This window comes from Tasmannia lanceolata, unplaced genomic scaffold (assembly GCF_043159265.1).
Source record: "Tasmannia lanceolata isolate RefF3 unplaced genomic scaffold, GAP_Taslan_0.1 ptg000005l, whole genome shotgun sequence".
NCBI classification, from domain to species: Eukaryota; Viridiplantae; Streptophyta; class Magnoliopsida; order Canellales; family Winteraceae; genus Tasmannia; species Tasmannia lanceolata.
In genome coordinates, this window is record NW_027518682.1 from 3,193,506 (window position 1) to 3,217,479 (window position 23,974).

A 23,974-nucleotide genomic window follows, 5' to 3' on the forward strand; every position below is an offset into this window, starting at 1 on the left:
TTCAAAATGGACTCTACGGTCCACACCATATGACAATCCAGACCGTCCATTTTATTGGCTACCTACAACATAAATAGGCTGTGACCCAAATTTCATTTGCATAGGATTATCCCAACCCTATGATCTATGGAGGTTTCCATTAGCTCAGAGGGCAGAGATCGGAGGTTTCCATTTACATTGTGGCCCATGAAAGGGATGGTTTGGATCATCGCATGGTGTGGTCCATACAGTCCATTTTAAAAAGTATACACTATACAGGTTTTCACGGGTACTCTCTTTCTTATATCTTTGAACACAACCATTAGTAGAGCCCAACAAGGAATTGTTTATATCCTTGATGTAGGTGGAGACCATAAAAAGATCACTTGGGTTTGCTTTGATCGAAACTCCAAACAATTCATTTGTTGCGACTCGTTAAAGAGTGGCCTAAAAATTACATTTATTACATGATTTTGCTAATGCATGGAAAATGAACCGTTAAGGAGGGGACTTTTTTTAAGCAAAACAAAAATAAAATGAAGTTTCCAATGGCAAAGGGGTGGTGAGTCTAGAAACAAAAGGCCCGCTTCAGACCATCTGCTGGGTGAAATTAGTTCGCTCATGGCGGGCGTACTTATATGAGATTGAGCCTTGTCTACCCTGAACTCTGCATTTCCACTTCCTCGGATGACCGAAATAGTGGGTGCAAGTATGCATTCGCCAAGTATTCGTTAATGTTGAGGTTTGGTTCCGAAGCTCGCTCCCATTTGTCCTTCGCCATGGCTTCCTGAAATACAAACAAGAGACTTTAAAAGTAAAATACAGAAAAGAAAAACACAAAACGCGTAAAGATACACATGTAGGAAATGAAATATGAACTCCCTTATTTTAATAATTTCATTATCCGCTTCACTAAACCTTTTGATTAGCTATCAATAGCTTTTGAGGAATTGTAAGAGCTTATAGGAGCTTATTAGAAAAGTGTAAAACAAATAAAGTGCCATCACCAAGGCAAGGGAGTGTTGATGTCATTTCCCATTATATGTTTATGTATATGTATATGCATACACACTACATTTGTATAACATAGAATGCTGGGTACTACTAGTTCCATATCATACAGACTGGGAAACTGCTAATTCTGAATCCATAAAGTATCTTTCTTCAACTGGTAAGAAATGTTTAATTTCAAAAATGAAAATAAATCCAAAAGTTACAAAATGCATACAAGCAAGCTCACCTCTAGAGGAAACTTTCTAAATGCAGGTTCAAAGCGACTCTTGCAGTACCGGTGGAACCATATCGTGAGTACAGGCAGAACAAGAAGAAGAGGAGTGGACTTAGCAGCTTTCTTTGTGGCGAGAAGACCAAGCAGAAGAAGATGGGATATTAACAAGCTAGCAATAATGCGGCCATGTACATGTGGCCAAAATGCAGCAACACTTTCATATTCTTGATTGTAGACATTAATAATCTGGAATATACAATGTAAAGAAGAAAACCATGAGCTAGCCTTCCAAATATTGAAGTAAAAATTAAGTTTGACAATAGGATTTATATGGAACGCAAGAATTTGCAAAGAAGGCAGAGTTATAGGGAAAAAGTAAATGAGTCACATGTTCTTCAAATGTTGCAAATAGAAAAACCACTGGAGATGTGTAAACCTCAATTTAACACCAACTCAAATGGTTTGGTCCAGTGAGCTTCATGAATAATAGATCAGTAAGCCTTCCAAAAATGCATCTGCAAATTGTTTATGCAAATTGTTTTCTTATTTTGCATATTTACCATATTTCACCAAACCTTTATTCCTAATCTTTCACGACTTCTTTCAAATATTTAACACACCAAGTCTAAATGTCCATATATTACCTGAGCCACTGATTAACTGATTTCAGACACGAGCTTACAGAACTTGCCAACAGTAATATAACACTCGCAGTTTATAACAATTTCAATATCCGATGTGCTTAAAAAATATCAACAGTTACGGCTTTCCACAATAATAGCCATGCAAATATTTGAAAATAGTTCCTTTTCAAGTTGAAAGGAAAGTTTATGATGGCAAATATTCAATGTCTTGTGTCAGTTTGCACCAGTAAAGAATGTGGTAACCTTCAACATTTAATTCAACTATGGGAATGAAAAGAGAAGGAACAGCATTGGGATGATTACAAACCTGATGACGATAAACAAGGTATGCCAGCCCAAAGAAGACGAGTATAAAAGGAAGAAGAATTGGAGTGATCACAACATAGACAATGCCCAGTAGAATGTATAACTGGAGTTTTGGCAGAGTCTCTGGGAGGTTAACACTTCCAGGGTTCATTGCGTTCTCTCTGTCCCTTTCAGTTTTCACCCAAAAAATGTTTTTAAAATGATATATGACCAGTGGCTTCAATCGTAGAATATCACTAGCAATGCCAGTCCATCCGTCAACCATTATATATGTAATGAAGAACGTAGCTTTCATCGGTATAGATACTCCAATGGTTCTGGGAATCCTGCAGAGAAAGAGAGAGAGAGAGAGTTTTCAGGATTTGTATGTATGTGCAAGATCAATTTGGCAAGGTAATAGAGTTGTTCACTAGATTTTTCAAATTAATCATGGACTGCTAAGGTTATGCAAGATTGAGTGTAGGAACTTGCAAACTACTATGCGCAAATTACCTTATCAAATACAAAATAAAGATTCAAAGTTTACATGACATACAAGCTACCACACCTCGCATTTTACATGACACACCAATCATAATTTTGAGGAAAGTAGCTAAAACCACCTTCATTGAACGGTCTCATTCATTTTTTGTGAAATTTCACTTCTGATCTAATCATAAGAGCTTAAACATCAAGCAATCCAAATATGGTTTTTGTTTTTGTTTTGTTTCATTAAATATGCAAACGACTCCACACAAAATAAAAGTGCATGCATTCACATCAAATATTTTTAAAAAAAAACTAAGCATATTGCATACTGATTTGTATGCTCTTGCACGTACTTAGGAAATGAGGCAAACGAATTTCAGGAAAAAAATTTATTCAAGGCTATAATTCAACAAAAATGATTAAAGAGAAGAAGAGGGTCAATCGGGATAAAAAAAAAGTAGACCAGTGACGAATGAAAACATCATGCTAATGCTAATTGTGAGCCCTACAAAGCTCCATTCATCAGAAAAGCTGGCAAGATGGGTCATTGTGATTAATGGAAACTAATGTTTATTTAATTTTGGGGTAGAGTTTCATTAGGTTTTGTGAAACAATCAGTTACTCCAAAAGCTTAAGCTGTTGGAGAAGGTGTTATATACTTTAACATTCCCCCTCATGTGTGGCCCCTCTTTTAGGATTGGCCCACATGTGGCCCCTTTATTGGGTTGGGCCATTACATGTGGATTTTTTTGCTATCAAGGAGGTTTGATCCCAGGCATTCGCTCTGATACCATGTGAAACTACCAGTTACTCCAATAGCTTAAGCTGTTGGAGAAGGTGTTATTTAATCCTTTATACTTTAACAGGTTTTAGTGAGCCATACGAACAAAAACTTGAATAGTGTTTTCGTCAAATATGGAGTCTAATTTTAGAGTTCTATAATTTTAGAAATTGGTTGTGTGGGTTTCATGGAAAGCAAAATGTAAAGGACTTGGGGGCTCTAATATCCTCTTTACGATCCCTACTCGTGATTCAAATGCCAAGTATTTAGCTATTGAGACTCATACTTTAAGTTAAACAGAAATCAAGCTTATCAATGGTTATGGTTGACCTAGGGTTTTAAGGTGTTTTGGGCATATATTATACTAAGTTTTGATATACTTTTCAAGAGGTCAATGAATAGTTGCGAGTTTCCCCAATTGATATTTGACTTTTATCCTTCTTTGACCATGTTCTGATCAAATCTATTTTCACTTTATCTCCCCAATTTTGGTTGTGAAGATCTATTGGATTGTTTGTGTGATCATTCAATTATCTAGTAAATTTTGTACTTTTGACGAGTTCCTAATAATTTTTAACTATGAATAATTTTGTGTGAACATTCAATTATCTAGCAAGTTTTATACTTGCATCATGAACCATCACTTCCTGAATCAAGAACATGAATAATTTTTAACTTTCCATTGATGTCTCATCATTCTAGGTTATATATTCTCTCTTTTTAAAAATTTGATAACTTTGAATTTCTATAAAGTACAACTATGAAGAACAATAAGTGAAATACATCCCAAAGATGGCCTCGTTTGTACTAAATTACTCTGAAATATGAAGTGTACTATCTGCAAATAAGAACATGCAATATCAGAAGGTGTGAGACAATTACTTGGTTGGTGATTGATGGAGAAAAGAATGGAGTTGCTGGAAAGCAGTTCCCGTCACTATGCTCCCCAAAAACACATTGACCAACATAAAATAGTAATATTTAGATGCAGTCTTTCTCTCGAGCGATGATAGTGACATGTAGCCTTCAACTTTTGACAAAAACATCAGATTCGAAGGAAGAAAGTATAAAAATATTTTTAAAGCCAGACCGGGGAGGAATCCTTGGAGGAATGATTTGATCACCTTCCTGCATGATATTACAAGCATCCAAAGTCAATACTAATAAAAATGAATGTGAGGCTAGAACAAACATTTAACTGATAACTATTCTAAGAGTTAGGCTTTGGAAATCTCACCAATAAAATCTTGAACGAGCAATCAAGACTACAATATTCAATAAACTTAAGCAGAGTAACTAGATTTGCCCAAATCATGAGTACATTTTTATAATATAACAGACTAGAAAAGCTACAAGAAACGATGGAAAGCAAAAAATATTCTAGTATCATTGGCACAACCCAAGTCATCAAACAGTCAAGAAATATATATGGGACTGAAACTGATTGGAAGTTCCTAATACAAATTAAGTGATAGGAATCAACACAAAAAATTGTAAGCATGCTGCACACAACCGAAATCATTAGTGAAGTCAAATTATTGCATGGGGCGTGCCAAAGTAAAATATACCAAAACAAACAAAGATAATATAGAAATAATAGAGGTTCCTCAATAAAATGCTGCTGAAATGCAATGAAATAATCGGACATAAAAACCAAATTGATCTAAGCTTTCAGAAGTTCCTAAAGATGGTTTCATTTTGAACTTGTAGAATACATTTCAATCGTCATGATCAATCAACTCTATGCTCCACAGTACACATTCAAACCCAAATATTCAAGTATAGATTCCCAACTAATTTGTCCTGTCATCTTAAGTAATCGCTTAGTTTAAAATCTCAAAATTATAAAATTTCTTCTACTTATAAAGCACATCCGACAGAAAACTTACACTTCGATCACTGGCCTGAGGAAAGGAGCAACTCTTTCTAGAATTTCAAGATTTGCAAATGATTGCACTATAGCAATGGGCATCATGTAAAAGAACACCAATGCAAACACCGATAGTGATACAACAAGCTTCCGGATGCTGAGAGAAACAAATGGTATTGCAAGATTTTGCCAGTACACATCATGTGGTTCTGGGGCCCAATCAGTTATCCACAGTGTAGAATTCTTGCTTTGCTGTGTCTGTGCACATACAGCTGCCCCCCATCGTGAATTGAATGAAACAAAAGCTACTGGCTTAGTAGCTTTTGGATCATTAAGAATCCTGTGACGCTCAGATACAATCTGAAACATGATATAAGAGAATTGTATAAATACTTGTTGGGGCATACTTAATTGAGAATCCAAACAAAACAAAAACAAACATATGATATCCATGCCAATCAAATCTAAGAAAATGCATCAGTCGTCATAAAAAACTAGGAAGTAGAAACCGAGTATGAACATCATGTGTTGCCATATAAGAGAAAATGCAAGGTTTTAAATTTCAGTTTCGGTTGCTGCCAAGGAAATGGATATGTTTTGGCTCCAGTTGGGAATTTTGGTGAAAATCAAATAAATCCATGGAAACATATGGAAACCCATGTAAATGATAGAATTTTAAGATGAAACTTAGGAAATGCTAGAATACATACTTAAAAACCATTGCATAAGCAAGACAATCATCCATAATGGTTTAATAACATCCAACATCTAGTGACGTGAGGTGTTGCACATGTCTAATAATAATTCAGCAGACACCACATTTCACATGTAATTTATATAATATGTATCACAATACATGCACCACATTTCATATGCAATTCATCTAAATGTAAACTATGTAACACATATTGATACAGTATACCACTAATGCACTTACGATTTGGATGTTGTATGTGTTTCAATTTCAATATCATTTAGGTGAGGATGGAAACAGAAACATTTTGGTCATTTCGTGTTGATTTCGGTGGGAATTTAAAACTGTGGAAAAATATAACGCATTTGCATTATAAATCCCAACAATTTTACAAAGATATTTATCATCAAGCAACTTGAATATGCCACACAAGATTATCATATACGAATCTAGAAGACTTACCTTTCCCTCAAGCTCATCGATCTCATGTTCATAGAAATTAATCAAATCCATCTTTGCACCAACAAGGCGAAGAAATCCGGTCTGGAACATGAAAAGAGAACAGCCAATAAAATACTCAAAATTTAAGCAACAATCAAAGGCAACAAGAATGTAGTGAAATTTGAGTCTTAATTAAATGTAGGTTAGCTTGACAAGGATTTTTATCATCATGGGATTGTAAAATGATATACCTTTCCACTTGGCCTTCTCTCTGGCCTCGTTTCTAACTGAAGCTGGTAATAGTTCAGCTTGTTTTGGAAAATATCCTTCTGGCTCACGAGCTTAGCAAGTTTGTTTGTATTGTAGACAGCCTGAAAAATAACAAACATCAATTATCATGAAATCAATACAATTATCCAAAGCAAAAACAACATATTTATCATGACGATAACTATAGTGTGGGACCCGATCCCGTGAGAGGGGTGGGGCGCGAACCGCCACCCTCTCTCTTCGTCTCTTGTACCCACGCGAATGACGTGTGCTTTTTATTATTGATTTTAATTACCCAACTAAGCAGGCAGCAACCAAGCCATAAGGTGCAAACAAACGTGCAACCCAGTACCCATAAGGGCAGGGGTAAGCCGCCGAGCCTAGCAAGGTGTGATTTAATTCATCGTTTCCGTGAACTTGGGATCACTAAGGCAATCCGAATTCCACACAAAAGAGAGTGACAGAGTCGCCACCTAGATGAGGGATCTAGGACCCATAATTGACCAGAAATCTAGACTCGTTACCTGGTTAGAAGAATGGAAGGTATGGGGAGTTACCACCACATGCACCATTCCTGCCCGATAATCGGTCTTCAATTCCAAAAGTTAACTCTTTTGAATTTATTTTAAGTGGCTCATTTAAATCTATATTAATATGCGAACTACGTGACATGCATCCTATGATCTAATTTCAATGTAATTCCTAAATGTGTATCTTGATTTTCTTAACTTGTTTGAATTCAATCTAAGTGAAAGTTCTCCTAAAATTCTAATTTCATGGAAAGTCCTAAGGGATTTCATTACTTTTAATTTAAGGATTAATGTACAAAACCCCACCACTTATGTGTGGAGCCGACTCGCGCTTGGTATGCCACTCAAGTATCCAAGTTGCCTACGTATCCCAGCCTCACTGGAATCAGAGTCGATCGTAGTTCGGTGCACCTGAACTAAGCTACTTATGCCTAACTCATCTAAGACACCGATCTAGACTGGATTGACTGTTTTACAGTTTAAGAGAAATTATTTAATTCAAGTTGAGTAGATTTTATTATCCTAGGACTCCATCAAGATGCTATATGGTCATATCTAAGTACAAGACATCCCTTTGACTAATGCAGGTGAACCTACATCCTAGGTAACTAGGCTTGTCCTATGGGAAAAAGGGGTGACTAGTGTAACTAGATCTATTGGCACGGTTGCTATCCATAGCAAATGAGCGTGATGAGGGTGGACTCCTAACTCTAGGACTCCCTAAAACCTAAGACACAACGAGACGTAAGTGTTCCTAAGGGGTCCTAAAGGTTCCTACGACAGGAGACCGTAATCCAAAGGCTCCTAAGACGCGGATCGAGTTAATTCGATTTGTTAAACTTAATGATTTTCGATTTTTGAGGATTTTCAATTCCTAAACATCTAAGGAATACCAAAGGCTCTATGGTTCGCAAGTTTCGGCCTCGAATTGCAACCATGGAAGGGAATCGTGCTCTCAACCCTTGTATAATTTTAGCACGTAAGTTATGGTATCTTATTGCCTGGCATATTTCTCAGGATTTCCGTGGACAGTGGACCTCGGAGCCAATAACATACTATAATTTACGCACTCCAATTATGCTGGATCGATCGCCATTAGTATACGATTATGGTTACGATCTCGGCAGCAAAACTATCCTAGCATATTATTTTACAAAGGAAATCTATTACTCCTAAAATTTCTGTTTCAAATGGCTTATTGATTGAATATATTATGAAAAGTTGTTCTCTGAAAATTTTCAAGGTGCTTTGAATTAATTTGGATTTTTAAATGAATTTATCACAATTGGATCAGATTAATGATTTTACAAAGAAGCCTACAGCTAATTAAGTTATCTGTTCCAGAAATTTTAGGATATGATGTATTCTTGAAAAATATATTCTGCTTTAATTTTTCATGATTTTAAAGATTGAAATTCGATTTTTAATTGATTTTCCACTTTCGAGTCAGATTGATGACATTACACTAACAAATATATCAAATTAATTCCAAATCCAACCAAACTTTTACTAGACCATTCTCGGACAAATAGAAAATTATGAGAAAACATTCAGACATTATTTCGATAATTATCTATTTTTAACAGATATATTCATATTCTGGTCAGAACAATTAAAATTGAATAAAAAATATTAAAATATGACCAAAATTTCCGAAAAATTCACAATATGATTCTGACTGGTCAGTTCATCTTGCTACCAAATTTCAGCTTTTAAGGAGTTCGTTTAATAATATGTCTTTCATATACATGAAAATCAGTGATTTTATCAAAACAATTCCAGTAAAAATAATAAATAAACTCCAAATCTTTTGAAACTTTTTGTATGATATTTGAACATTAAAAATCTACTGATGACCAAATTCAATCAGTTTTGAATGGTTTTGTTATATGAACGATTTTTAGAACCATCAAAATCCTATTTCAGGGTATTATTTAAACGAATTTTTATGTCATCAAAACAAATGAAATCTACAGGAATTTTTAGATTTTCGGTGCTATTTCAACTACATTAAAACCCAGAAAACATAGCTTCACGAAAAACCCTTAGTTTCAAAACACTCATTTCGTAAAAACGATTCAAAAGCCACTGGATATCCCAATCTGTCAAACGCCCAATTTTGTCATATAACGATTCTTTTTTTTTTTTTACCAAAATTGATAATCAAATAAACTGACCTATCAAAATCATATTAGATCATGCATGGTAGCTTTTACGAGAATCATGAAGAAAACAAAGAAGAAACGGCTCTAAGCATGCTTTTCTACCTTTGATATTATAAAAGTGGAGGAACCTACTGTTGATCGCGCTCCTTGTCTCTAGGGTGCGTAAATCCGAAGTATACGCTTTGTCGCACCCTTTTATACGCTAGAAAATCCCCGACGATTACGCAATATCGACGTCTATTGAAGAAGATATTGAAGAAGAGATGAAGAACTCTGATTGTTCTTCAAACGAGAACCTTAAGAGAGATGGCCCACTCCTCCAAAAGGGATGGACGGAATTTCTTTGTATTGGAGAGTGCTACCAAGAAGGAACCAAGATTGGGAGTGAAAGAATAATATGTTCAAGAGAGTGAAACGATGAAGCCTCCAAGGAACAAAAAATTTGAATCCTTCTCAAGAGAGCCATCGGCCTCCATATAGTGACCTCTCTTTGCCTTGAATCCCTCCCCAAAATATACAATAGAAAGTCTGTTAAAAAAGAAATAATTCTTCTACGCATAACGTACATGCCTTAATCAAGGATAGCTAGAGTTGGAAAGAGTTCAAAAAATTAAAGCTTCCTTCTATTTAAAAAAACATTCTTTATCTCCCAAGTAGTAGAGAGAGAGTGCCACCAACGTATTGAATATAAAAAAATAGTTTTTTATTTTTAGCAAAGGTGATAGTACCATGCATTCCTTTTTAAAATTGTTATTTTAAGAATACTCAAAACCGTGTGAACAAACAGCACTACACCCTTTCCAATATTAAAAAAAAAACGTGTGGGGCCCATACAAGGAAAGAGAGATATTACTTTTTCAATAAAATTAACATAACATGCTTTTTAGAAAGTATGAGGAAGACTCAACCATTTGGACTCTTTCACTCAAATTCTTTTTTTTTTATATTTAGCTTTACTAAAATACCCCTCCATGAAGTGTTGCACGAGCAACACTTTTCTTCTCTTAAATCATTTGCAGTATGATCCAAACCGTCCAAGCGATAGGCCAAAAATGTAAATTGGTTGCACCCTTTAGAACATTTCCATGGGCTGATCCGATCCGTCCGAATAATGGGCCGCAATGTGAATATGTTACACCATCTTTAAATCACTCCCATATGATGATCCGAACCGTTCATTTGATGGGCGACAATTGATGATCTTGACCGTTCAAATACTGGGCTGCGATGTGATTTAATTCCATAGGATGATCCAAACCATCTATTTTAATGGACCATAGTGTAATTAGGTTGTACCGCAAAATTAGATCCCCACTAGAACGATCTCAACCATCAATTTTATAATCCAAAGAGCAAGTAGGTGGCGCCTTAGAACCATTGTCATAGAAAGATCTGAATCATCCATTTGATGGACGAAATTCCGAATGAATTAATATCTCCAAAATCATTTCCACTAGCCACCTCAAATCATGATATCATGCCCACTTCAGCCCACATGCATAGTAATATATTAATCAATTGGGCCATTGGCTCGTCTAGTGGACCCCACAAAATGGTGAACGAATTTGGGAGTTTTTCCAAATTGACCGAATCATGGTCATACCACCCAACTTATTTACACTTCCTACATCTAATTAAAGTTAAAATCAGCAGGGACTCTTCCTCATTCAATAGCTAGTATTTAGATAAGAACAACTTTTGATGGGGCCCACTAGCTAGCGTAAGTTGTAAGGAAAGAGGGTGCTGGGTAGAAAAATCCAAAAGTGAGATTACGGACCCTGAGAAAAATTTACCGAATGGTGACACTTGGGTTTTATAAATTCCATATTGCATTGAGGCTCCCAAACTAGCCGGATATCCATGGAAATTCTAAATTTCAATAGCGGGCCCCTCAAACATCCATTGATTGAAATTCTGCAATTTTTGAAATACAAATTGTAGGCCCTGCTTTAAATTACCGAAACACCAACCATTGTCACGTAACATTTTTGAAAATGATATGCACCACCTCTTGGCGAAAATTTATGAATAATAATAAAAAGAAACATATGGCGGGCTTCGAAATTCCAACTTCTTCAAATTTTCCACGGAAAATGAACTCCAAAGAGAGGGATAAGAAAAATGAGATAGAAAGTGATGGAAGTAGAGGGAAAAGGAATGCTATGGAGAATATGACTTGGGACATAGGGAAAAGCTCGAGAAATGGGAAAATGGTCTTCAAATGAAAAATGCTAACGAAAACCTTTGTTGGTTAAAGCGGAGGAAAATGGGGGTGTCTACATATAGTGACAAGTGACAACATCTGCAGACCCCTTCCATGTCATGCAAAGTAACATTACTATTTTCAACAAATTTAATTACAAGAATGAATACTACCTGGTGACCAATATAATGGTTGGGGTGGTTAGTTTGGAAGAAGTGATCCACAGTCTCTGACAATGACTGGCCTGAAACATGTGGCACATTTCTGACCACTACCTGCAAAAATAACCAGAAACCAAATTAAAATTCTTTGTGAGCTTCAAAAAACTCCACAACCATTGGCTACAATGTTAGAAGAGGGATATCACATTACAGCATAGTCGAGACATGAAGTAAGAACTACTTATAATAAAGTGTAGATCATGAATCACCACAATGCACAATCATCATAAAAAATAAAATAGGCAGGACTTACTTCTATGCATGCATGAGCTTTTATCCTTTTTCATTATTACATTAATGAATAATACAGCACAGATTTCTCATTTTGAACAGTAACGCATAACTTGAAAAAAGTGTTTCCTTGGTAAATGCATCTTGAACACATAATCATGCCTTAAAGACCATGCTTTGACACCTAGAAACAGATTAAAAGTCACATAACCTCATATCTGAGGAGACTAAGGTAACCAACTGTAACAGGACCATCAAAGACAAGCAAAGATGAGGAAGCCCCCCACTGCTGGTGGATTTGTGAATTCAGAGTAGTAGGGTTCTGCCAACCAATTTGATCACACCCTAAACTCTTTGTAGTCACACCCGGATTCCTGTGGGATTTAAAAGCTTAAAGCATCATTTCCATTTCCAATGAAACTAGCTTGCGCACCATACATCCCAAAGCTCCTAAGGAAGTTAGTTGTATTCCCTGCATTTTCATCGTTCCATGTAGAAGCGAACACTATATGTTACCAGAACATAAATTTGTCACCTCCAGATGACTTGGAGTTAAAGTTAGCAGAGTAAGAAGCAAAACAAATGGCAAAACATGAGTGAGACATGAAGACCCTAGATAAAGAGGAAGAGACAAGAAAGGGATAATGAAGCAGGAAATGTTGGGAGAAGTGCATCATATCCATGGGAAATGTTGGGGAACGAACAAACATGCTTTGCTACATTATGCACACACAATGTGTTTCCCTTGCACTTCTTCGAGGTCTCCTAGGATCTTCCCAGACTTCTCCTTGGGTTTCACATTTTTGGGGAAACTATTATAAAATTCATTTTCGATTAGCTATTATAGGAGAAGTGTTTCTCCACTCTGGAACTGACATCCTTGCTTTCGTGATCGTAGCTCTAATAATTGCATCTTTTTTCAAAATAACTAGGAAATATTACCGAGATCGAGATGGACCTCATACTACCGTTAGATTAGTTTTTCAGGTCACCCTTATCATGTTGTAGACATTCTTAGTGCAATGCGCTCAACTTTGCACTCTAGAGACGACAACCAATTTATATCAGTTATCTAAATGAGAGCTCAATGAGTCACTATAGTACATGGTCATGACATTTCTTCCCCTTCTCCAATAGAGCAATAGTTCACCCACCCACATTTATTCAGAATATATCTATGATAGTTTCATTTTCCTTTCAGGTTTTTATGCATCCATGATCTGAAAGTAATTACAAGAAACTCCACTAAACCTCCACTTGTCTCTTCATAGTTTTATGCAGAAAGTATGCTCAGAAAATGGTAAATGCATATTGATGACAGTCAAAGTTAATGTGTGCATAAAGTTATGTCATGATATATTAGTACTCACAAAACATCAATAACAGATCTACTTTATGGAAATGCAAAATAATAGAAGTTTGAAAAGAAAGGAGCAAAAGAGCACATGAATGTTTTCTCCCAGTAACTAGGGTACTTAATTTAATTTCAGTAGTGCCATAAAGCTTCAATGAAAACTCTTACTGTGAATTGATCAACACGGCGATGGTTTGAGGCTAGAAAATGCAACCTCATAGATGTTATTCTATTATATTCCCAGTAGAGCAGATAGCAAGTCCATATTGTAAGCACGTATGCCATTGATATGTGGGCCCAAAACCTGAAACAGAAAAATTCTTTTCTTAATGAAATGTCCAACAATATCTCCTCTAAAATAAAAAGGAAAAAATAAGTGGTATCGAACACCAGAACCAGCATGAAACATTTATGCAAATGGAAATGTAGGTGTTTAGAATTAGTACACATTACTAAGAGATGGTGCAGTAGTTCATCAGAAGATCTATGTAAAAATTGATTATTAAGAAAGGAATGTACACCTAAATAGAGTATTGTATAAACTTTTCAATTAAAAAAGAATGACCACATTAAGAAAGGAATGTACACCTAAATAGAGTATTGTATAAACTTTTGAAAGTTTAGGAAAAGATATACATGGAATTTACAGTACACAAAGTTGAGGCATAAGACAGAACTATTCCACCCTCAATAAGCTGAGAAATAAAGCCACAGAGAGCTTACAAGTAGGAGAATTTTTCAGTAGGGAGAAGCAACATATGATCTCTTTCAATACTAATTAAATAATATAGTTTAGGTTAGGCTACAGAAAAGAAGCACTAAGAAAAAGTAGTAGAACAAGTAGACCCAAATACTACTGGGAATAATAAATAGATGATATTATCAATAGCATAAATCTGAAACTGATAATGATATGGATGTGAACTGATGGCCTCATGGCAGTAAAGCAGAAAATGACCTCACGTCGACATCCAAGTTTTTGGCAAACAGAAATTTTTATTTCCTTCTGTGGTTCTGTATTTGGTAAGTAGGTTAGGGTTGGGCCTGGGACATCAAGGTTACGTCACACAACATGACAACCAATGCCAAAAGACAAGTCACCGCCAAATAGCTAACCAAATACCTGATGCACTCAAAATCCTACATCTTTTATGGATGAAATTGAAGATGGTGGAGATGAATTTTGAATTTTCTGTCATCAACTCTATACACACAATATTTATCAGAGATCCAAACTTTACAAAAGCCAAACAAATGTGACACGAACAATAAGGCCCGACTGATCATGACCTTTTGTGCTAAATTGTGGGTCACTCCCGAGCGGTTCCTAGACACTCTGATACAGTTTGTGAATTGGCAAGTCAATTGTGAGGCAAGAGGGAACATTTGTAACTAAATTGTAGTAAATTAGGATTAGTGGATATGTACACTCAGGATACTATCCAGTGTTCTTCTTGCAATAGTATGATGGTGTTTTAATTTTTTTTTTTTGAAAAGTGTGATTATGAGGATAAGTTCATAATGTGTCATCGTTTACTGAACCTTTTGTCGTTAACAACATTAACAGAGGTTCACCCAATAACAATGCACTCACTTTCCCTGAAGTAGACGAGAATGATGGTGTTTTAATAAACAAGGTAACAGTTTCCATGTCATCATTTTTCAGTTTTCTCTAAGAAATAACCCATATCCTTAAAATATCCTAAGATGCTGACTTGCAACAAAGTAAAATAACATTAGATATTTTTTGACTAGGCAACAGAATCACATCTCCTTTTCTTACAATCAAGTAAAATTGTAAACAGTTCCTTAAGCTATTTTATAAAATGGGCATGTCCTATGAAATTAATCATCCAATCTTCTTATACTAAGACCAAATAAGGATAGGGAAAATATCTACTAGTACATAGCAATATAAACTTACATTCAATTGTAAGAGAAGCATAAATGTAGGGATACTTTGTGGTAAATAAGATATTTCTTCCATTAGTAAGAGAAGTATGAACTTACTTTTGGGACCGAGGGTTAACGTTTGATATTGAAAGCTTATCAATGTCACTGAAAACTAACTCTCCTTTTAGAAAAAGTAGTGTTCCACCGGATAAGTTGACAGGAATAAGAACCGAGACTGCTAGGATTGTCATTGGCACAAAAATCTTCAAACTGTCACATGAAATGAATAATCTTTAGATCAATAAACAATAATTATAATTGAAAGAATATTGACATGAACAACTAGACATTAACTTTAACAAACAAAGCTAACTCTGAACTATAAAAATTTAAAAAACCCATTTGTTCAAAACAACATAAACCCACAACCAAATTTAAAAAAAGAAAAAAACAGAGATGAAGAAGATAAAATTTTACAGTACCCAAGAATATAAAACGAACATGGCAAAACCAAATCTGTTCTTAGAATCTGAAACGAACATGGCAAAACCAACCAAAGCCTACACGCTACCATAAGCTTTGTATTCGAAGCAATTTTCTTCTCTATGTTGATGCCCTGCTCGGGGATAATCTACATCTTGAAAGGGTTGTTGTCTTGGTTGCATTGAAAGGGTCAAGTGATACCTGTCTCCCATCTAGGGGTCTATCTCACATACTGGTTGTAAAGAAATAGAAATGATGATAAGTTTGTAGTTTCAGATGCTCCTCCCCCATTTGATTCCCCATTAAATATTTTAAAGGGATGCTTCAATGCAGCCCTCTGTCCATTTTTATTACCAATAACTACATCTCTTGTGTCTGGACTCTGGTTTCCTCTTGTTAAACAGTTTCCTCCTGTATTATTCTGCTTTGTGAGGACCTCTTGTCCTCCTTTTCTCCTTGTTCCTCTTCTTTTCCAACAACAAAGTTATCAAAAAGGAAGAAGAAGAAGAAAATAAATCCACCCTCAGGAAGATAAATGGCAAATAGTCTAGATTAAAAATGTTAGCAAACCCACAAGTCTCTGTATTCTACAAATCAAACAGCCCAAATCAGTAGGTTGGAATTTTCAGACAACTACATTTTCCACAGTAATTCAATAGATGCTGAATATTGAAATACAGTTATGGCAACAGAAACATCAAATTAAAAAAAAAACCATCAGTCTACAACTATAAAAACCCATAAACTAAATAAAAAACAAATGTATCCAAGAATATAATTCCATGTCAAACGACAGTCTAATTTAGGAATAGTCAAGCACGAACTGACAATCAACCAAACCCCATCAGCAGTCTTTCATGTTTAAATAGTTGAATTGTTCAATAGCCAACAGCATAAAGTAATCAACAACAAAAAAAACCCATTTGTTCAAAACAACAAAAACCCACAACAAAATTTAAAAAAAGAAAAAAACAGAGATGAAGAAGATAAAATTTTACAGTACCCAAGAATATAAAACCAACATGGCAAAACCAAATCTGTTCTTAGAATCTGAAATGAACATGGCAAAACCAACCAAAGCCGACACGCTACCATAAGCTTTGTATTCGAAGCAATTTTCTTCTCTATGTTGATGCCCTGCTCGGGGATAACTACATCTTGAAAGGGTTGTTGTCTTGGTTGCATTGAAAGGGTCAAGTGTTCCCTGTCTCCCATCTAGGGGTCTATCTCACATACTTGTTGTAAAGAAATAGAAATGATGATAAGTTTGTCGTTTCAGAAGCTCCTCCCCCATTTGATTCTCCATTAAATATTTTAAAGGGATGCTTTAATGCAGCCCTCTGTCCATTTTTATTACCAATAACTACAACTCTTGTGTCTGGACTCTGGTTTCCTCTTGTTAAACAGTTTCCTCCTGCATTATTCTGCTTTGTGAGGACCTCTTGTCCTCCTTTTCTCCTTGTTCCTCTTCTTTTCCAACAACAAAGTTATCAAAAAGGAAGAAGAAGAAGAAAATAAATCCACCCCCAGGAAGATAAATGGCAAATAGTCTAGATTAAAAATGTTAGCAAACCCACAAGTCTCTGTATTCTACAAATCAAACAGCCCAAATCAGTAGGTTGGAATTTTCAGACAACTACATTTTCCACAGTAATTCAATAGATGCTGAATATTGAAATACAGTTATGGCAACAGAAACATCAAATTAAAAAAAAAACCATCAGTCTACAACTATAAAAACCCATAAACTAAATAAAAAACAAATGTATCCAAGAATATAATTCCATGTCAAACGACAGTCTAATTTAGGAATAGTCAAGCACGAACTGACAATCAACCAAACCCCATCAGCAGTCTTTCATGTTTAAATAGTTGAATTGTTCAATAGCCAACAGCATAAAGTAATCAACAACAAAAAAAACCCATTTGTTCAAAACAACAAAAACCCACAACAAAATTTAAAAAAAGAAAAAAACAGAGATGAAGAAGATAAAATTTTACAGTACCCAAGAATATAAAACCAACATGGCAAAACCAAATCTGTTCTTAGAATCTGAAATGAACATGGCAAAACCAACCAAAGCCGACACGCTACCATAAGCTTTGTATTCGAAGCAATTTTCTTCTCTATGTTGATGCCCTGCTCGGGGATAACTACATCTTGAAAGGGTTGTTGTCTTGGTTTTATTGAAAGGGTCAAGTGTTCCCTGTCTCCCATCTAGGGGTCTATCTCACATACTTGTTGTAAAGAAATAGAAATGATGATAAGTTTGTCGTTTCAGAAGCTCCTCCCCCATTTGATTCTCCATTAAATATTTTAAAGGGATGCTTCAATGCAGCCCTCTGTCCATTTTTATTACCAATAACTACATCTCTTGTGTCTGGACTCTGGTTTCCTCTTGTTAAACAGTTTCCTCCTGTATTATTCTGCTTTGTGAGGACCTCTTGTCCTCCTTTTCTCCTTGTTCCTCTTCTTTTCCAACAACAAAGTTATCAAAAAGGAAGAAGAAGAAGAAAATAAATCCACCCCCAGGAAGATAAATGGCAAATAGTCTAGATTAAAAATGTTAGCAAACCCACAAGTCTCTGTATTCTACAAATCAAACAGCCCAAATCAGTAGGTTGGAATTTTCAGACAACTACATTTTCCACAGTAATTCAATAGATGCTGAATATTGAAATACAGTTATGGCAACAGAAACATCAAATTAAAAAAAAAACCATCAGTCTACAACTATAAAAACCCATAAACTAAATAAAAAACAAATGTATCCAAGAATATAATTCCATGTCAAACGACAGTCTAATTTAGGAATAGTCAAGCACGAACTGACAATCAACCAAACCCCATCAGCAGTCTTTCATGTTTAAATAGTTGAATTGTTCAATAGCCAACAGCATAAAGTAATCAACAACAAAAAAAACCCATTTGTTCAAAACAACAAAAACCCACAACAAAATTTAAAAAAAGAAAAAAACAGAGATGAAGAAGATAAAATTTTACAGTACCCAAGAATATAAAACCAACATGGCAAAACCAAATCTGTTCTTAGAATCTGAAATGAACATGGCAAAACCAACCAAAGCCGACACGCTACCATAAGCTTTGTATTCGAAGCAATTTTCTTCTCTATGTTGATGCCCTGCTCGGGGATAACTACATCTTGAAAGGGTTGTTGTCTTGGTTGCATTGAAAGGGTCAAGTGTTCCCTGTCTCCCATCTAGGGGTCTATCTCACATACTTGTTGTAAAGAAATAGAAATGATGATAAGTTTGTCGTTTCAGAAGCTCCTCCCCCATTTGATTCTCCATTAAATATTTTAAAGGGATGCTTCAATGCAGCCCTCTGTCCATTTTTATTACCAATAACTACATCTCTTGTGTCTGGACTCTGGTTTCCTCTTGTTAAACAGTTTCCTCCTGTATTATTCTGCTTTGTGAGGACCTCTTGTCCTCCTTTTCTCCTTATTCCTCTTCTTTTCCAACAACAAAGTTATCAAAAAGGAAGAAGAAGAAGAAAATAAATCCACCCCCAGGAAGATAAATGGCAAATAGTCTAGATTAAAAATGTTAGCAAACCCACAAGTCTCTGTATTCTACAAATCAAACAGCCCAAATCAGTAGGTTGGAATTTTCAGACAACTACATTTTCCACAGTAATTCAATAGATGCTGAATATTGAAATACAGTTATGGCAACAGAAACATCAAATTAAAAAAAAAACCATCAGTCTACAACTATAAAAACCCATAAACTAAATAAAAAACAAATGTATCCAAGAATATAATTCCATGTCAAACGACAGTCTAATTTAGGAATAGCCAAGCAGGAACTGACAATCAACCAAACCCCATCAGCAGTCTTTCATGTTTAAATAGTTGAATTGTTCAATAGCCAACAGCATAAAGTAATCAACAACAAAAAAACCCATTTGTTCAATACATCAAAAACCCACAACCAAATTTAAAAAAAGAAAAAAACTGAGATGAAGAAGATAAAATTTTACAGTACCCCAGAATATAAATCCGGAGATAGACAGCAGAGTCTAGGCCAGCATGATCAATAAGCTCGCTCTCACTCATCCTCCAAGCCTCGGGTATCCAATTTAAGAAAGTAAGGTAAGTCCAAAAATTGAGATTTACAAACCTGCCAACAAAATTCTCAGACCTTGGGGGACGTGTTCTGGACCCAATAATGTACCATTTTGGGAAGTAGACCCTGTCATTAATAGGTTGAACTCTCAACACAGCAAATGCCAACAAAAAGGCAAATGCACATGCAATGTTTATAAAGGCTGAAACTCCAATTTCTTCAAGAGTAGCCATTAAAATTCCAGAAGAAACTAAAGGGGTTTTTGTTTCTTAGGTAGGATGATCACCTGCAAAAGAAGAAGAAAAACATGAATAACGAGAAAAAATCATATTTGTGGAACCCTAAATCCACCCAAAATCAAATAGATCAAGTGTTCAAATTGATAAAACCAATTGAGTATCAAATGAACTCAATCAAGTATCAAATAGACAGAGACTTGCATTAAACGGTTTCAAATGAACTCAATCAAGTATCAAATGAAAAAATCAGATTTCTGGTGTTAGGGTTTTAGTTTTACTATATGTCAAAAAATAGCACAGAAGTGAAAAACTCTGATGGTTTTCAAGGGAGATGGTAATGGGGCAGTGGTCAGAGATTCCAGGAGTGAGAAACTCTGCTAACGAATAAGCAAAATTCTGGAGCCCTAGCTCATTTACCAGGGTTCTATCAAGCTTAGCAAGTTTTCGGTTTGAGGTGGATCTGTTATGCCAAGTCCATTGATGACTGTTGGAACGGAGATCAGATAAGGCGCAGTTAGGTATACATTCATTGAATTCCTCTGTTTCATTCAAGTAATGATTTGTGTTGCCAATCCTTTCATTCACATATCTAACCACATTAAAATCTCCGATCAGGAGCCAAGGGAGGTTAACCTGGGGTTCAATGGATTCAAGATCTGCCCATAGAGCTCTACGGGAAATGTAGTAGTTATGTGCATAGATAGCAGTGAGATTAAAAGATTGGCTTGTCTGAATCAACCTTACCTCTGAATGGCTGAATTGGCTGGATTCTTCAAGAATGTTGACATTTACAAACCTTGGATCCCATAAGATCCAAATTCTTTCTTTCACAACAGAGGAATAGTTCCCATGAACTTGCCAGCCATCACAGATAAATGAGGAATATTCTGTCAATTTGTGAATTTTTGCTTTAGTTTCAATGAGACAGCAGATAGGGGATTGAGTTTTCCTTATAAGATCTCTGACTTCTATTCTTTTTGTGGAGGTGCAGAGACCTCTCACATTCCAAGCATCAACAATTTTCATTTGTAACCATGGGGGGAGGAGATTTGGCTGTCAGGGAGGCGGATTCAGGGGGGTTTTGGGTTTCAGAGACATCCAGTGACATGGGAGAGTTTAGACCTTCAGAAACCTCCAGCGACTTTGGAGGGAATGGGCGAAGAGAAGGGGGGAATGAGGATGGGGGCTTTGAGCTTTCAATACTGATGGGGGAGTGGATTGTAGCAGGGGCAGAGGGAGAGTGAGAGGAGGATGAGGAGGGGGGCTTTGAGCTTTCAATACTGATGGGGGAGTGGATTGTAGCAGGGGAAGGAGAGGGGGTGATTTTCTTCTTTTTCTTAGCTTTTTTTTAAATTGGAGTGCTGGAAGTGGGGGAATCAGAAGATTGATCCTTTGTATCAACCACAGGGAGGGGAAATCGGGCAGAAGGATTGTCTAATTCCTGAGCAGCAAGGGGTTGAGGGGTAATGTGGGGGGATGAGTTTTCTGGCATGAGAGTGGTTTCAGCTGCCTCTGGGGTTTCTTCAGGTTCCATTAATGTATCAAAGGCATTTGAGATGGGAAGGAAAGCAAGGGGAGGAGCTGATGTCGAGATTGGATTGTCAGGGGGGCTGATTTCAGGGGTCTCTTTGGCTCTCCACCCACTCTTGCTTTGATTTTGCTCTTTGCTTATTTTGGGATGGCATTTGAGCACAGCGATCTGAAGCATGGCTAAAATCCTTGCACAGGCAGCAGGCCCTGGGCTTCCAATCATATTCCACAGCTTGGGTTTCTAATCCTATGGGAGTTTGGATGTGGATTAAATCCGGGAGAAGGTCATCCGAGGAGATCTCTACGCAAACTCTGGCAAAGGTGAGTCGGGAACCTTCCGCAGTCTTGGTATCCATGTAGAGTGGTTTTCCTATAAGGCTCGCAAGCTTCCCAAGACCTGTTCGGGTCCAATATTTTAGATGAAGCGCAGGGAACTTTATCCACAAAGGAATGGTTGATAATTTCATCTTTTCTAGAGCACAATCAGGGGACCATTTCTGAATGATGAGGGTACGACCTCCATAGGTTGTTGGCGTCTCTAAAGCCTTAGTACAATCTTCTTCATTGGTAAATTTGAAAAGGAAAAAACTGTTTGGGAGGGCCACGAGATTGAAGTCTCCTTTAGGCCTCCATTTTCTAATCAGCTGATCTTTCAGGGTGAGGTAGTAAGGCCGCCTTCCCAGGAGGCAGTGATTCCACATTTCTTCAGCTTTTTGGAAATCTCCCTCCTCAAAGTTAGCTCTTCTTGGTCCAAGGTCAGATTCTATAGGGGAGTGGTATTCAATCTTTGTCTCCACTATCTGGGATGAGGAATGGGTAAATAGGGAGTTCCACTTTGGAATACTTTTCACCCTCAAGGGTTTGAGGCTGAGACGGTTTGGCTGAACTGGAAGGTAGCTGGGGCCAGATTGTATCTTGGGGAGTGGAATGGAGGTTCAATAAAGGACTTGATGGAGGAGCATCTTGCAGGTGGGTTGGGAAGGGTTGGGGAGTGGCGGGAGTTGGGAGGGGGAGAGGGAGAGGTGGGCACTTAGATGCTGGTCTGAGAACTTGGGCGGGAGGTTTGGGGATGGCTGGGGAGTGGCGGGGTGTGGACTTTGGATGGGGGAGAGGGGGGCACTTAGGCGCTGGTCTGAGTAGTTGGGCGGGCAGGTATCCACTTTTGAAAATAAACCATTTTGATTTGGTGGTGGGCCCGAGGAAAGGGGGGAGACCGAGGCGGATTTAGGGAGCGAGTCTACTCGCCCAGTTGGGTCTGAGTTGGAAAACGCATCCGAGTTCCTCAGAGCCACCAAATCAAGAGAAGATTGATGAGGGGTGTGTGGGTTTGGACTTACAGAGGTGATTGTGAAAAAGTGGGAAAGGTTTGCTGGAGGGGGTGGGTTGAGATGGTGCAGGGTGTCGGGGTTAATGGAATCTTTGATTTTGTGGTATGGGTGGGGTGGGGTCAGCTTGTTTTTAGGAATGGTCTTGGATTTTTGAGAGGAAAGGGTGACAGGCTTCTCAAAAATTTTGTGCGTTCTTGTTCCTCTCTTATAGTGGGTGCTAGGATCTAGCTCCGACTGGATTTCAGAAAAGAGAAGGGGGTTTAAAGCTCGGGGTTTTGGACTGGGTTGAGGTTCGGGCGGAAAGGATTCGCCTGGCCAATGTTCCTTCATCGTATTCCAGGGTTAAGAAAGGTTGGTTGGGGAGGGGGAACTTACAGGGGGGAGGAAGCAATTTTCATGGGTTTTGCTCAGGGAAGAAGAGGGAAGGGATGAGATGTGCTCGAAAAACTTTTTTGGGTTCCACGTAATTGTTATAATTTTCCACCTTTTGCTTGTAGTTTTTATTTTTTTCGTAATTTTCAAATTTTATAACATTTTCTAGGTAAGTTTTCATTTAAAACTTTATAATTTTTTATTTTTTATTTTTGGTAATGATTACGGTTTTGTTTGCTTATTTTGGCTTTTTCTAAGAACATTTTCGCACATCTTTCACAAGGCCACATGCCCGAGAAGGGGCATAGGAGAAGTTTACTAGCAAATTGATATAAAAAAAAAAACGAAAAAAAAAAATGTTATCAACACTACTGTTCTTAGGAGGGTACTCTCACTTTATTAAAAGTATGGTATGGCCCACACCATAGGATGATCCAAACCGTCCAATAGATGGGCCATAGCCTAAATAGGTTATGCTCCAAAAATCATTTCCATAGGATGATCCTAACCCTCCAATCTGAATGTTAGAGGGTTGATCCTAACCCTCTATAGATCAGAGGGTTAGAATCAACCAATGGAAATAATTTTGGGACATAACCTATTTAGGCTATGGCCCATCTGATGGACGGTTTGGATGAGTCATACCGTACCT

General features: G+C 36.9%; 2 protein-coding genes and 1 pseudogene across 2 annotated transcripts; all 3 read right to left on the bottom strand.

Moving 5' to 3' along the window:
• Positions 1-422: 422 nt before the first annotated feature.
• LOC143877111 (hyperosmolality-gated Ca2+ permeable channel 1.8-like) lies at positions 423-23,363 on the bottom strand. Its single transcript, XM_077378951.1, has 12 exons — positions 20,837-23,363; positions 19,773-20,139; positions 15,396-15,548; positions 13,554-13,689; positions 11,753-11,854; positions 6,663-6,782; positions 6,433-6,513; positions 5,296-5,636; positions 4,289-4,534; positions 2,159-2,483; positions 1,220-1,453; positions 423-766 (listed from the first exon to the last, which is right to left on the bottom strand). The coding sequence occupies exons 2-12, from the start codon at positions 20,084-20,086 to the stop codon at positions 635-637; spliced, it is 2,184 nt and encodes a 727-aa protein (XP_077235066.1). The 5' UTR covers positions 20,087-20,139; positions 20,837-23,363; the 3' UTR covers positions 423-634.
• Positions 14,905-15,048, bottom strand: LOC143878042 (small nucleolar RNA snoR74; annotated as a pseudogene).
• LOC143876898 (uncharacterized) lies at positions 20,339-21,118 on the bottom strand. Its single transcript, XM_077378578.1, has one exon. It carries the CDS (start codon positions 21,116-21,118, stop codon positions 20,339-20,341), a length of 780 nt encoding a protein of 259 aa, XP_077234693.1.
• Positions 23,364-23,974: the final 611 nt, after the last annotated feature.